Source organism: Carcharhinus amblyrhynchos, chromosome 2, assembly GCF_965287045.1.
Source record: "Carcharhinus amblyrhynchos chromosome 2, sCarAmb.v2.hapA, whole genome shotgun sequence".
NCBI classification, from domain to species: Eukaryota; Metazoa; Chordata; class Chondrichthyes; order Carcharhiniformes; family Carcharhinidae; genus Carcharhinus; species Carcharhinus amblyrhynchos.
In genome coordinates, this window is record NC_137325.1 from 64,689,979 (window position 1) to 64,706,527 (window position 16,549).

At 46.3% G+C, this 16,549-nt stretch overlaps 1 protein-coding gene across 1 annotated transcript in view; it reads right to left on the reverse strand.

Moving 5' to 3' along the window:
* LOC145355097 (protein QNR-71-like) overlaps positions 1-16,549 on the reverse strand; it is a 69,865-nt gene continuing 53,316 nt past the window's right edge. Inside the window, exons 10-11 of the mRNA XM_080206965.1 lie at positions 15,685-15,775; positions 1-790 (exon numbers count right to left, since the gene is read on the reverse strand). Coding sequence (XP_080063091.1) covers positions 625-790; positions 15,685-15,775 — 257 coding nt within the window. The 3' untranslated portion in view covers positions 1-624. The remainder of the gene's footprint in view (positions 791-15,684; positions 15,776-16,549) is intronic.

Below are 16,549 nucleotides of genomic sequence, written 5' to 3' on the forward strand. Positions count from 1 at the left end.
GATTTTTAAAAATATTTTATTATTACAAGCAATATTGAAGTGTATTTGCTATTATCTGTTTCAACACCTTTGGACACTAAGAAATGCAAGTAGAAATGTTAGTTTGTTGATCACCTTGTTGAGAACGTGACCCAATGTCCAAACTAGTATGCAGAAACTCATGTGTTAGTATGTCTGGGAGGATTTCTCTGAACATCTCTTTTGTATAGATTCTGTATAGATAGAATGGAAATCCAGTAAGTATAATCCAGGATTATAAGTAAATGAGTTGGAATTGGCATTTTACCATCTCTATAATATTTGGGATGAAAACTAATGTCAGTTTGTAGCGTAATAGAGTGGACATTTTTACTATTCCACAGGACTGCATCAAAAAAGTTTACTTCTAACATTTACAATTACAGAATTAACATAATATTTATAAACACATGCAGATTTATATCCTCAAGCAATGTGAGGGAGAGCTGGATTTCAAATATTTTATATTGTAATCAATTTGCACAGGGGGCGTAAGCAGTTTAATAATTTCTATACTCAAGACATGCCGAAGCAATACAGGTACCCAAACAGAAAGCTGGAGCAAGTGTCTCTAAAGCACACTACTGCTTGAATGAGTAGCTTTGATTAAACAATAGCAGGTTTCTTCAGCAGAGGTCTCTTCTCATCATTCCCAAAGAGGAGTATAGTCTTCGGGTTACTGAAGTATACACCGGTACTACCATTATTCACCACCAGATGTTTATTTCTATCGTTCACCCGTCTAACAATTGGTGTATATTCTTTGTAACGCCTGTAAAACAAGTTTCACATCTTTAATGAATCAAATTGTTTATAGCTCTCACTTAAAGTGCCTTCTTACCATCCCCCTCAAAAAAAACATTTCCATTGTAATTTTGGGATTTTTAAAGAACTTAAGCATGCATTGTAACTTGTAATGTGGAAAGATTAGGATATAAGAACATAAGAACATAAGAAATAGGAGCAGGAGTAGGCCATCTAGCCCTTCGAGCCTGCCCCGCCATTCAATAAGATCATGGCTGATCTGTCGTGGCTCAGTTCCACTTTCCCGCCCTCTCCCCATAACCCTTAATCCCTTCTCTTATCAAAAACCCATCAACCCGCTTCTTAAAAATATTTAGCGAGGCAGCCTCCACCACTTCAACGGGCAGAGAATTCCAGAGATTCACCACCCTTTGAGTGAAGAAGTTCCTCCTCAACTCCGTTCTAAACCGCCTCCCCTTTATCTTGAGGCTGTGCCCCCTAGTCCTACTGTCTTTTTTGAGCGGGAAGAGTCTCTCCACCTCTATCCTATCCATCCCATTCATCATCTTATACGTCTCAATGAGATCTCCCCTCATTCTTCTAAACTCTAACGAGTACAAGCCTAGTTTATTCAGCCTCTCCTCATAGCTCAATCCCCTCAACTCCGGTATCAGCCTAGTAAACCTCCTCTGCACTCCCTCCAGGGCCAAAATATCCTTGCGCAGGTGCGGCGCCCAAAACTGCACACAGTACTCCAGCTGCGGCCTCACCAATGCCCTATACAGCTGCAGCAAGACCTCCCTACTTTTATATTCAATCCCCCTCGCTATGAAGGCCAGCATCCCATTCGCCTTCCTGACCACCTGCTGCACCTGCAAGCTGGGTTTTTGCGACTCATGCACAAGGACCCCGAGGTCCCTCTGCACCGTCGCCTGCTGCAGTTTTTCGCCACGTAAGTAATAGTCCTTCCTACCATTCTTCCTACCAAAGTGGACCACCTCACACTTGCCAACATTAAATTCCATTTGCCATTTCCTGGCCCATTCGCCCAGCCTACCTAGATCCTTCTGCAGACTCTCCACACCCTCCGCACAATTTGCCGTTCCCCCAATCTTGGTGTCATCAGCAAATTTCGACACCCTGCACTCGGTTCCCTCCTCCAGATCATCTATATAAATGGTAAATAGCTGAGGCCCCAGCACCGACCCCTGGGGCACCCCACTAGTCACCATCCGCCAATCCGAATAGCACCCATTGACCCCCACTCTCTGCCTCCTATTTGACAACCAATCCTCTATCCACGCTAACACCCTACCCCCAACTCCATGTCCCCTGACCTTTTGCAATAACCTCTTGTGAGGTACCTTGTCAAACGCCTTCTGAAAATCCAGAAAGACCACATCCACCGGCTCTCCTCTATCCACTGCCCTAGACACATCCTCATAGAACTCCAGTAAATTTGTCAGACACGACTTCCCTTTAATGAAACCGTGTTGCGTCCGCCCTATCAAGCAATTCCCTTCAAGATGCCTCGCAATTTCCTGCTTAATGATGGATTCTAACATTTTACCTACCACAGACGTTAAACTAACCGGCCTATAATTCCCCGCCTTTTGCCTGGCACCCTTCTTAAACAACGGCGTAACATTAGCCGTTTTCCAATCTTCCGGCACTTCCCCAGAATCCAGCGACGTCTGGAAAATAACCACCAAGGCATCCACTATCACCTCCGCCATTTCTTTCAGAACCCTCGGATGCATTCCATCCGGTCCTGGGGACTTGTCCACAATCAGCCCCTCCAGTCTGTCGAGCACCACCTCTCTAGTAACAGTAATGTCATTAAGACCCTCCATTCCTACCACCTTTCCATCGCTAACACCCGGCAAATTATTCACGTCCTCCTCCGTGAAGACAGAAACAAAAAAGTTATTCAAGACCTTCGCCATATCCCCATCCCCTACCACTAGCTCCCCTTTCTCATCCTCTAAAGGACCAACGTTCACCCTAGCCAGCCTCTTCCTTTTTATATATTTATAAAAACTCTTGCTATCCTTTTTTATATTAAGTGCTAGCCCAGCCTCATAGCTTCTCCTACCCTCCTTTATCAACTTCTTTGTCAATCTTTGTTGACATTTAAACCTTTCCCAATCCTCTTCTCGCCCACTGCTCTTAGCTACTCTAAATTCCTCCGCTTTTAATTTAACACTTTCCTTCACCTCCTTCGTTATCCACGGCTTATTACCTCTCTTCCTACTGTCCTTTTTAACCATCGGAATAAATTTCTGCTGAGCACCAAGAAAGATCTCCTTAAAGATCCTCCACTGCTCCTCAGCAGACCTACCTTCCAACACATTCCCCCAGTCCACATTCGCCAATTCTTCTCTCATCCTACCATACTCCCCTCTATTCAAACAAAGGACGCGCGTCCGGGAACCCACTTTCTCCTCCTCCATCTGCACCAGAAACTCCACCATACAATGATCACTCTCTCCAAGAGGATCCTTCACCGCAAGGTCCCTAATTCTACCCGCCTCATTACATAGCACCAGATCCAAGATAGCTTGCTCCCTCGTCGGCTCCAACACACACTGTTCAAGGAAATTATCCCGGCAGCATTCCAAGAACTCCTCCTCGAGCCCACCTCGTCCAACATGGGTCGACCAATCAATATGCAGATTGAAATCTCCCATAACTACTGCCGTCCCATTCCTGCACGCCGCACTTATTTGCGTGTTAACAGCCCGCCCCACCTCCAGATCATTATTCGGGGGCCTATAGACGACACCCACCAGCGTCTTCCTCCCTTTGCTGTTCCTAATCTCCACCCACAACGATTCCACGTTCTGCTCTTTGGCTCCGATATCATCCCTTGCTACCACCTTGATACTATCCTTAATCAGCAGAGCTACGCCACCCCCTCTTTCCTCCTGCCTATCCTTCCTAAACACTTGATAGCCCTGTACATTCATCTCCCAGTCCCTGTCACCTTGCAGCCACGTCTCTGTAATGGCCACCAGATCGTATCCATTTGTGTCGATCTGCGCCACCAGCTCATCCACTTTATTCCGAATGCTTCGTGCATTCAGATAAAGCGCTTTCATCCCAGCCTTCACCTGGACCCTATTTGCCGTAACGCCACCAATTGGGACATCTTCGGCCTCTTCCCTTACCTGTACCCTATCCTTAACTTTAGACCTCGTAGCGTCACCTACCCTCGCACCCTCCCCCCCCCTAATTAGTTTAAAGCCCTGTCTACAGTCCTCTTTACTCGATTCGCCAACACTCTGGTCCCAGCACGATTCAGACCAACCCCATCCCGCCCGAACAAGTCCCACCTACCCCAATACTGGTGCCAATGCCCCATAAATTCAAACCCATTCCTCCCACACCAATCCCTGAGCCACCCATTCACTTCCTTTATCCTGTCAACCCTATGCCCGTCTGCACTCAGTTCAGGCAGTAGCCCAGAGACGACCACCTTGTCGGTTCTACTTTTTAATTCCATTCCCAGCTTCTCATACTCCCTCCGCAGATCCTCAGTCCGCACTTTGCCTACGTCGCCGGCACCCACATGTACTACAACGACCGGTATCTCAAAGCCATTTGTCTCTGATCATTATTATAGGTAACAAACACCACTAGCTTTCAGAGCTCCGTCAGGTGAGTGGGAGATCAGTTCACAAACAGGGCATATAAAGACACAAACTCAATTTATAGAATAATGATTGAAATGCAAGTCTTTACAGCTAATCAAGTCATAAAGGTACAGACAGTGTGAGTGGAGAGAGCATTAAGTACAGGTTAAAGAGATGTGTATTGTCTTCAAACAGGACAGTTAGTGAGATTTTGCAAGTCCAGGCAAGACGTGGGGGTTACAGATAGTGTGACATGAATCCAAGATCCCAGTTGAGGACGTCCTTGTGTGCGGAACTTGGCTGTCAGTCTCTGTTCAGCAACTCTGCGCTATTGTGTGTCATGAAGGCCGCCTTGGAGAATGCTTACCCGAAAATCAGAGGTCGAATGCCCGTGACCGCTGAAGTGTTCCCCAACAGGAAGAGAACAGTCTTGCCTGGTGATTGTCGAGCGATGTTCGTTCATCCGTTGTCGTAGCGTCTGCACGGTCTCCCCAATGTACCATGCCTTGGGACATCCTTTCCTGCAGCATATCAGGTAGACAATGTTGGCCAAGTTGCAAGAGTATGTATCATGTACCTGGTGGATGGTGTTCTCATGTGAGATGATGGCATCCATGCCGATGATCTGGCATGAATTGCAGAGGTTGCTGTGGCAGGGTTGTGTGGTGTCATGGTCACTGTTCTCCTGAAGGCTGGGTAGTTTGGTCAGTGGTCTGTTTGAGGTTGTGCAATTGTTTGAAGGCAAGAAGTGGGGCTGTGGGGATGGCCTTGGCGAGATGTTCGTCTTCATCAATGATACGTTGAACATTCCGGAGGAGATGTCGTAGCTTCTCCACTCCGGGGAAGTACTGGACTCAGTCCATTGTGTCCCATGTTTGCCTTCTGAGGAGGTTGGTGTGGTTTTTCGCTGTGGCGTGCCGGAACTGTCAGTCGATGACTTGAGCGCCACATATCCTGTTCTTATGAAGGCACCTTTCAGCGTCTGGAGCTGTCTGTTGCAATCCTGCTCATCTGAGCAGATCAGGAGGATGTATATGGAGGGCTTGTCCATAGGGGTTGGCTTCTTTGACGTGTTTAGGGTGGAAGCTGGAGAAGTGGAGCACCATGAGGTTATCTGTGGGCTTGCAGTACAGTGAGGTGCTGAGGTGACCGTCCTTAATGGAGATGCGTGTGTCCAAGAATGCAACCGATTCTGGACAGTAGTCTGTGGTGAGTCTGATGGTGGGATTGAACTTGTTATGTCATCATATAGTTGTTTCAGTGATTGTTCACCATGAGTCCAAAGGAAGAAAATGTCATTGATGTATCTAATGTATAGCATTGGTTGATGAAGACAAACATCTCGCCAAGGCTATCCCCACACCCCCACTTCTTGCATTCAAACAACTGCACAACCTCAAACAAACCACTGTCCACAGCAAACTACCCAGCCTTCAGGAGAACAGTGACCACAACACCACACAACCCTGCCACAACAACCTATGCAAGACATGCCGGATCATCAACACGGATGCCATCATCTCACATAAGAACACCATCCAACAGATACACAGTGCATACTCTTGCAACTTGGCCAACATTGTCTACCTGATACGCTGCAGGAAAGGATGTCCCAAGGCATGGTACAGTGGGGAGACCATGCAGACGCTACGACAACGGATGAATGAACACTGCTTGACAATCACCAGGCGAGACTGTTTTCTTCATGTTGGGGATCACTTAAGTGGTCACAGGCATTCGGCCTGTGATCTTCAGGTAAGCAGTCTCCAAGGCGGCCTTCACGACATACGACAACACAGAGTCACTGGGCAGAGACTGTTAGCCAGTTCTGCACACATGAGGATGGCCTCAACTGGGATCTTGGGTTCATGTCACACTACCTGTAACCCCCATGACTTGCAAAATCACACTAACTGTCCTGTCTGGAGACAATACACATCTTTTTAACTTGCGCTTAATGCTCTCTCCACTCACATTGTCCGTACCTTTAAGACTTGGTTAGCTGTAAAGATTTGCATTCCAATCATTATTTTTTAAATTGAGTTTGTGTCTTTATATGCTCTGTTTGTGAACAGAACTCCCACCTAACTGGTGAAGGAACAGTGTTCTGAAAGCTAGTGGCTTTTGCTGCCAAATAAACCTGTTGGACTTTGACCTGGTGTTGTGAGACAACTTACTGTGTTTACCCCAGTCCAACGCCAGCATCTTCACATCATTATTACAGGTAACAAGCTTAGAGACTTGTTTTAAAAATAATCTTGTTCAGCCTCTTTTAAAAATGTTCAATATTGGATAATAATGTACATTTTAATAGTTTCATAAGAACATAGAAGATCGGAGCAGGAAGAGGCCGTTTGGCCCTTCAAGCCTGCTCTGCTATTAAGAACATAAGAACATAAGAAATAGGAGCAGGAGTAGGCCATCTAGCCCTTCGAGCCTGCCCCGCCATTCAATAAGATCATGGCTGATCTGTCGTGGCTCAGTTCCACTTTCCCGCCCTCTCCCCATAACCCTTAATCCCCTCTCTTATCAAAAACCCATCAACCCGCTTCTTAAAAATATTTAGCGAGGCAGCCTCCACCACTTCAACGGGCAGAGAATTCCAGAGATTCACCACCCTTTGAGTGAAGAAGTTCCTCCTCAACTCCGTTCTGAACCGCCCCCCCTTTATCTTGAGGCTGTGCCCCCTAGTCCTACTGTCTTTTTTGAGCGGGAAGAGTCTTTCCACCTCTATCCTATCCATCCCATTCATCATCTTATACGTCTCAATGAGATCTCCCCTCATTCTTCTAAACTCTAACGAGTACAAGCCTAGTTTATTCAGCCTCTCCTCATAGCTCAACCCCCTCAGCTCCGGTATCAGCCTAGTAAACCTCCTCTGCACTCCCTCCAAGGCCAAAATATCCTTGCGCAGGTGCGGCGCCCAAAACTGCACACAGTACTCCAGCTGCGGCCTCACCAATGCCCTATACAGCTGCAGCAAGACCTCCCTACTTTTATATTCAATCCCCCTCGCTATGAAGGCCAGCATCCCATTCGCCTTCCTGACCACCTGCTGCACCTGCAGGCTGGGTTTTTGCGACTCATGCACAAGGACCCCGAGGTCCCTCTGCACCGTCGCCTGCTGCAGTTTTTCGCCACGTAAGTAATAGTCCTTCCTACCATTCTTCCTACCAAAGTGGACCACCTCACACTTGCCAACATTAAATTCCATTTGCCATTTCCTGGCCCATTCGCCCAGCCTATCTAGATCCTTCTGCAGACTCTCCACACCCTCCGCACAATTTGCCTTTCCCCCAATCTTGGTGTCATCAGCAAATTTCGACACCCTACACTCGGTTCCCTCCTCCAGATCATCTATATAAATGGTAAATAGCTGAGGCCCCAGCACCGACCCCTGGGGCACCCCACTAGTCACCAACCGCCAATCCGAATAGCACCCATTGACCCCCACTCTCTGCCTCCTATTTGACAACCAATCCTCTATCCACGCTAACACCCTACCCCCAACTCCATGTCCTCTGACCTTCTGCAGTAACCTCTTGTGAGGTACCTTATCAAACGCCTTCTGAAAATCCAGAAAGACCACATCCACCGGCTCTCCTCTATCCACCGCCCTAGACACATCCTCATAGAACTCCAGTAAATTTGTCAGACACGACTTCCCTTTAATGAAACCGTGTTGCGTCTGCCCTATCAAGCAATTCCCTTCAAGATGCCTCGCAATTTCCTCCTTAATGACGGATTCTAACATTTTACCTACCACAGACGTTAAACTAACCGGCCTGTAATTCCCCGCCTTTTGCCTGGCACCCTTCTTAAACAACGGCGTAACATTAGCCGTTTTCCAATCCTCCGGCACTTCCCCGGAATCCAGCGACGTCTGGAAAATAACCACCAAGGCATCCACTATCACCTCCGCCATTTCTTTCAGAACCCTCGGATGCATTCCATCCGGTCCTGGGGACTTGTCCACAATCAGCCCCTCCAGTCTGTCGCGCACCACCTCTCTAGTAACAGTAATGTCATTAAGACCCTCCAGTCCTACCACCTTTCCATCGCTAACACCCGGCAAATTATTCACGTCCTCCTCCGTGAAGACAGAAACAAAAAAGTTATTCAAGACCTTAGCCATATCCCCATCCCCTACCACTAGGTCCCCTTTCTCATCCGCTAAGGGACCAACGTTCACCCTAGCCAGCCTCTTCCTTTTTATATATTTATAAAAACTCTTGCTATCCTTTTTTATATTAAGCGCTAGCCCAGCTTCATAGCTTCTTCTACCCTCCTTTATCAACTTTTTTGTCAATCTTTGTTGACATTTAAACCTTTCCCAATCCTCTTCTCGCCCACTGCTCTTAGCTACTCTAAATTCCTCCGCTTTTAATTTAACACTTTCCTTCACCTCCTTCGTTATCCACGGCTTATTACCTCTCTTCCTACTGTCCTTTTTAACCATCGGAATAAATTTCTGCTGAGCACCAAGAAAGATCTCCTTAAAGATCCTAGAAAGATCTCCTTAAAGATCCTTCATTATGATCTTGGCTGATCTATCAACTCGGTAGCTTAATCCTGCTTTTTCTCCATAATCTTTGATCTCATTCGCCTCAAGTGCTATACCTAGCAGGTTATTGAATACATTCAATGTTTTGGCATCAACTGTTTCCTGTGGTAATGAATTCCATAGGCTCACCACTCTTTCGGTCTGTCCTAAATGGTCTACCCCGAATCCTTAGACTGATTCCTGGTTCTGGACTCCCCCCACCATTGGGTACATCCTCTATGTATCAACCTTGGCTAGTCCTGTTAGAATTTTATAAGTCTCTATGAGATCTTCCCTCATTCATCTGACCTCCTGTGAAAACAATCCTAACTGGTCAATCTCTCCTCATATATCAGTCCCACCATGCCCAGAATCAGCCTGGTAAACCTTTGCCTGCACTCCCTTGAGATCAAGAACATTCTTCCTCTGAAAAGGAGACCAAAACTGCACAATATTCTAGGTGTGGCCTCACCAAGGCCCTGTATAATTGCAACAACATATCCCTGCTCCTGTACTCAAAAACCTCTCACAATGAAGGCCAACATTTTTGCTCCTCTTTACTGCCTGCTGCATCTGCATACTTACCTTCAGCGACTGGTGTACAAGGACACCCAGGTCCCGCTGCACATTGTTCTTTCCAATTTACAGCCATTCAGATAGTAATTTGCCTTCTTGTTTTTGCTTCCAAAGTGAATAACCTCACATTTATCCAAATTATATAGCATCTGCCATTGATCTTCCCACTCACCCGCCCTGTCCAGATCATAAGAAATAGGAAATAGGAGCAGGAGTAGGCCATCTAGCCCTTCAAGCCTGCCCCGCCATTCAATAAGATCATGGCTGATCTGTCGTGGCTCAGTTCCACTTTCCCGCCCTCTCCCCATAACCCTTAATCCCCTTGCTTATCAAAAACCCATCAACCCGCGTCTTAAAAATATTTAGCGAGGCAGCCTCCACCACCTCAACGGGCAGAGAATTCCAGAGATTCACCACCCTTTGAGTGAAGAAGTTCCTCCTCAACTCCGTTCTAAACCGCCCCCCCCCCCCCCCTTTATCTTGAGGCTGTGCCCCCTAGTCCTACTGTCCTTTCTGAGCGGGAAGAGTCTCTCCACCTCTATCCTATCCATCCCATTCATCATCTTATACGTCTCAATGAGATCTCCCCTCATTCTTCTAAACTCTAACGAGTACAAGCCTAGTTTATTCAGCCTCTCCTCATAGCTCAACCCCCTCAACTCCGGCATCAGCCTAGTAAACCTCCTCTGCACTCCCTCCAAGGCCAAAATATCCTTGCGTAAGTACGGCGCCCAAAACTGCACACAGTACTCCAGCTGCGGCCTCACCAATGCCCTATACAGCCACAGCAAGACCTCCCTCGCTATTCAATCCCCCTCGCTATGAAGGCCAGCATCCCATTAGCCTTCCTGACCACCTGCTGCACCTGCAGGCTGGGTTTTTGCGACTCATGCACAAGGACCCCGAGGTCCCTCTGCACCGTCGCCTGCTGCAGTTTTTCGCCACGTAAGTAATAGTCCTTCCTACCATTCTTCCTACCAAAGTGGACCACCTCACACTTGCCAACATTAAATTCCATTTGCCATTTCCTGGCCCATTCGCCCAGCCTATCTAGATCCTTCTGCAGACTCTCCACACCCTCCGCACAATTTGCCTTTCCCCCAATCTTGGTGTCATCAGCAAATTTCGACACCCTACACTCGGTTCCCTCCTCCAGATCATCTATATAAATGGTAAATAGCTGAGGCCCCAGCACCGACCCCTGGGGCACCCCACTAGTCACCAACCGCCAATCCGAATAGCACCCATTGACCCCCACTCTCTGCCTCCTATTTGACAACCAATCCTCTATCCACGCTAACACCCTACCCCCAACTCCATGTCCTCTGACCTTCTGCAGTAACCTCTTGTGAGGTACCTTATCAAACGCCTTCTGAAAATCCAGAAAGACCACATCCACCGGCTCTCCTCTATCCACCGCCCTAGACACATCCTCATAGAACTCCAGTAAATTTGTCAGACACGACTTCCCTTTAATGAAACCGTGTTGCGTCTGCCCTATCAAGCAATTCCCTTCAAGATGCCTCGCAATTTCCTCCTTAATGACGGATTCTAACATTTTACCTACCACAGACGTTAAACTAACCGGCCTGTAATTCCCCGCCTTTTGCCTGGCACCCTTCTTAAACAACGGCGTAACATTAGCCGTTTTCCAATCCTCCGGCACTTCCCCGGAATCCAGCGACGTCTGGAAAATAACCACCAAGGCATCCACTATCACCTCCGCCATTTCTTTCAGAACCCTCGGATGCATTCCATCCGGTCCTGGGGACTTGTCCACAATCAGCCCCTCCAGTCTGTCGCGCACCACCTCTCTAGTAACAGTAATGTCATTAAGACCCTCCAGTCCTACCACCTTTCCATCGCTAACACCCGGCAAATTATTCACGTCCTCCTCCGTGAAGACAGAAACAAAAAAGTTATTCAAGACCTTAGCCATATCCCCATCCCCTACCACTAGGTCCCCTTTCTCATCCGCTAAGGGACCAACGTTCACCCTAGCCAGCCTCTTCCTTTTTATATATTTATAAAAACTCTTGCTATCCTTTTTTATATTAAGCGCTAGCCCAGCTTCATAGCTTCTTCTACCCTCCTTTATCAACTTTTTTGTCAATCTTTGTTGACATTTAAACCTTTCCCAATCCTCTTCTCGCCCACTGCTCTTAGCTACTCTAAATTCCTCCGCTTTTAATTTAACACTTTCCTTCACCTCCTTCGTTATCCACGGCTTATTACCTCTCTTCCTACTGTCCTTTTTAACCATCGGAATAAATTTCTGCTGAGCACCAAGAAAGATCTCCTTAAAGATCCTAGAAAGATCTCCTTAAAGATCCTTCATTATGATCTTGGCTGATCTATCAACTCGGTAGCTTAATCCTGCTTTTTCTCCATAATCTTTGATCTCATTCGCCTCAAGTGCTATACCTAGCAGGTTATTGAATACATTCAATGTTTTGGCATCAACTGTTTCCTGTGGTAATGAATTCCATAGGCTCACCACTCTTTCGGTCTGTCCTAAATGGTCTACCCCGAATCCTTAGACTGATTCCTGGTTCTGGACTCCCCCCACCATTGGGTACATCCTCTATGTATCAACCTTGGCTAGTCCTGTTAGAATTTTATAAGTCTCTATGAGATCTTCCCTCATTCATCTGACCTCCTGTGAAAACAATCCTAACTGGTCAATCTCTCCTCATATATCAGTCCCACCATGCCCAGAATCAGCCTGGTAAACCTTTGCCTGCACTCCCTTGAGATCAAGAACATTCTTCCTCTGAAAAGGAGACCAAAACTGCACAATATTCTAGGTGTGGCCTCACCAAGGCCCTGTATAATTGCAACAACATATCCCTGCTCCTGTACTCAAAAACCTCTCACAATGAAGGCCAACATTTTTGCTCCTCTTTACTGCCTGCTGCATCTGCATACTTACCTTCAGCGACTGGTGTACAAGGACACCCAGGTCCCGCTGCACATTGTTCTTTCCAATTTACAGCCATTCAGATAGTAATTTGCCTTCTTGTTTTTGCTTCCAAAGTGAATAACCTCACATTTATCCAAATTATATAGCATCTGCCATTGATCTTCCCACTCACCCGCCCTGTCCAGATCATAAGAAATAGGAAATAGGAGCAGGAGTAGGCCATCTAGCCCTTCAAGCCTGCCCCGCCATTCAATAAGATCATGGCTGATCTGTCGTGGCTCAGTTCCACTTTCCCGCCCTCTCCCCATAACCCTTAATCCCCTTGCTTATCAAAAACCCATCAACCCGCGTCTTAAAAATATTTAGCGAGGCAGCCTCCACCACCTCAACGGGCAGAGAATTCCAGAGATTCACCACCCTTTGAGTGAAGAAGTTCCTCCTCAACTCCGTTCTAAACCGCCCCCCCCCCCCCCCTTTATCTTGAGGCTGTGCCCCCTAGTCCTACTGTCCTTTCTGAGCGGGAAGAGTCTCTCCACCTCTATCCTATCCATCCCATTCATCATCTTATACGTCTCAATGAGATCTCCCCTCATTCTTCTAAACTCTAACGAGTACAAGCCTAGTTTATTCAGCCTCTCCTCATAGCTCAACCCCCTCAACTCCGGCATCAGCCTAGTAAACCTCCTCTGCACTCCCTCCAAGGCCAAAATATCCTTGCGTAAGTACGGCGCCCAAAACTGCACACAGTACTCCAGCTGCGGCCTCACCAATGCCCTATACAGCCACAGCAAGACCTCCCTCGCTATTCAATCCCCCTCGCTATGAAGGCCAGCATCCCATTAGCCTTCCTGACCACCTGCTGCACCTGCAGGCTGGGTTTTTGCGACTCATGCACAAGGACCCCGAGGTCCCTCTGCACCGTCGCCTGCTGCAGTTTTTCGCTACGTAAGTAATAGTCCTTCCTACCATTATTCCTACCAAAGTGGACCACCTCGCACTTGCCAACATTAAATTCCATTTGCCATTTCCTGGCCCATTCGCCCAGCCTATCTAGATCCTTCTGCAGACTCTCCACACCCTCCGCGCAATTTGCCGTTCCACCAATCTTGGTGTCATCAGCAAATTTCGACACCATACACTCGGTTCCCTCCTCCAGATCATCTATATAAATGGTAAATAGCTGAGGCCCCAGCACCGACCCCGGGGCACTCCACTAGTCACCAACCGCCAATCCGAATAGCACCCATTAACCCCCACTCTCTGCCTCCTATTTGACAACCAATCCTCTATCCACGCTAACACCCTACCCCCAACTCCATGCCCCCTTACCTTCTGCAATAACCTCTTGTGAGGTACCTTGTCAAACGCCTTCTGAAAATGAAGAAAGACCACATCCACCGGCTCTCGTCTATCCACCGCCCTAGACACATCCTCATAGAACTCCAATAAATTTGTCAGACACGACTTCCCCTTAACGAAACCGTGCTGCATCTGCTCAATCGAGCAATTCCCCTCAAGATGCCTTGCTATTTCCTCCTTGATGACGGATTCTAACATTTTACCTACAACAGACATTAAACTAACCGGCCTATAATCCCCTGCCTTTTGCCTGGCACCCTTCTTAAACAATGGCGTAACATTAGCCGCTTTCCAATCTTCTGGCACTTCCCCGGAATCCAGCGACGTTTGGAAAATAACCACCAAGGCATCCACTATCACCTCCGCCATTTCTTTCAGAACCCTCGGATGCATTCCATCCGGTCCTGGGGACTTGTCCACAATCAGTCCCTCCAATCTGTCGAGCTGTCGAGATCGTGCTGAAGGATCTCTGCATCCTCGTCACAGTTCACCCTCTCACCCAACTTGGTATCATCTGCAAACTTTGAGATGTTACATTTTGTTCCCAAGTTCAAATCATTAATATATATTGTGAAGAGCTGGGGTCCCAGCACATTCCCCTGTGGCACCCCACTAATTACTATCAATTTGATCAATTACTATCAATTTTATACCAATTTGAAAAGGATGCATTAATTCCTACTCTTTGTTTGCTCACTGCCAACCAGTTTTCTATCCATCTCACTTCCCCCAATCCCCATGCTCTGGGGACCTTGCACGATAGTCTCTTATGCGGGAATTTGTCAAACACTTTCTGAAAGTCCAAATATACCACATCAACTGGCTCTCCTTTGTCAACTCTACTAGTTACATGTTCAAAGAATTCTAACAGACTTGTCAAGCATGATTTCTCCTTCATAAATCCATGTCCACATTGCTCCTGAGGCAATAGATTTTCTGACTCTACACCATATCACCAGAAGGTGTATCACGTGTCAAGCATAATTTTTACTTTATCTTTCTAAGTCTTTGTATGAGAATATTCAAACTTCAAATGTTGGAGATGGGGGTTATTGGAGGGGTTATATTTATTATGGGGTCGCCTACATGGCTCATTTGTGAGAGGAACTTCTTGAGCTCACAAGAAGTTTTATTAAGGTTCATGTTGTGGTTGATGTTTGATTTCAGTGGTTGTGCACTAATCTGGCTGAGCTAGTTGCCTGGCATTATAGAAGATGCCCAAATTGCGCTCAATGGAATCAAAATTGAATATTACTGTTAACAAAGTTGGAGCCGTGCCATTTTCACCCAGATATAGGAAAGGAGATCCAGCAACAGCCAAACAAAAATGAAACCTTTCACCATCTTCAGTTTACAATGCGAAGAGCGGGTAGCTTTTCCTAAAAACTTATCCTCTACAGGATTGATTACTTTTAGCTTGAAGGGTTTTGGAGTCATTTGTGTGCCCAACTGGAACTCATTTGATAACAGTATTTAAAGTGTGTACAGAGCAGAATTCCCAGGATCCTCCTGCCCAGGCACAGGCTCTTGATGTAGGGGAAGCAGGTGGAAGATTTGGCTATGACCACACAATGCCCGTCTCTCACTGGAATTTCATCTACAGACAGAAATGGGGCAAATTTTAAGTGTAAAATGGCTGTGGCTCATTTACCAGTCCCCCATCTGAAATTTCACCCCAGTCACATTTTGGTCCTGATTTTAGTGCAATGTTTATTCAGTCTGAATAAGATTCATTGGAGGAATTGAAGAAGGAGGTATAGAATTAGAAATGTTATTGTAATTTCTGTAATATATTTTGCCTATAAATTAATTGACATTAAAATTCTTAAAATTTCCAGTACTCCTTTTATTTTTGTGTCTGTTTTCCTTTCCTGATGATCACTTACCTATAAAAGAAAAAGGCCACACCAATGATAAGAACCACCAGGCAGGCACCAAAGATTAAGACACTTTGCAGTCCTGTAGCACTGCTAGAACCTGTATATAAGTTGAAAACAGAAGTTATTACTGAGTCACCAGAGAATATCTATCTTTAAAGAACAAGGCAACCGACTCTATCAATGCCTGTAAGATTATGGTCAATGTGGCAAAGCAATGTAAAACAAATAGAACGCTGGACTATTTAGTCAAAACAATAGAATGCGAGTATTTGGGTCTCTACAATGTAACTGCTTAATGGAATCAAAATGAACATTACTGCCAACAAAGTTGGGGCCATGCTACATCACTCAGATATAGGAGATCCAGCAACAGCCAAACAAAAAGGAAACTTTTCACCACCCTCAGTTTATAATGCAAAAGCAGGTAACTTCTCCTGAAGATAACTTACCCTCTACGAGATTTATTATTTTTAGCTTGAAGAATTTTGGAGTCATTTGTGTGTCTAATTGGACCTCATTTGGTAACAGTATTTAAAGTGTGTACTGAGTAGAATTGCTTGGAAAGCTCATGATAGAAAGACTAAAGCCATGGTTTTCATTCCTGCTCCAAATCCATTCTCCATCTAACAACTCCATCCCTGACCCTAGCACCTCTGAGATTAAACCAGTCTATTCGCAGCATTCATGACACATTTGCTCCTGAGATGAGCTTCCATCCTTGTATTCATACCATTTCTAAGACTACCTATTTCCACCTCCTTGGCAATCATTTGACTTCACCCTGCTTCACTTATCTGCTGCTGAAAAGCGCATTTAGGTTTTCATTGCCTTTAGATTTGACTGTTCCAATGCACTCCTGGCTGGTCTCCTA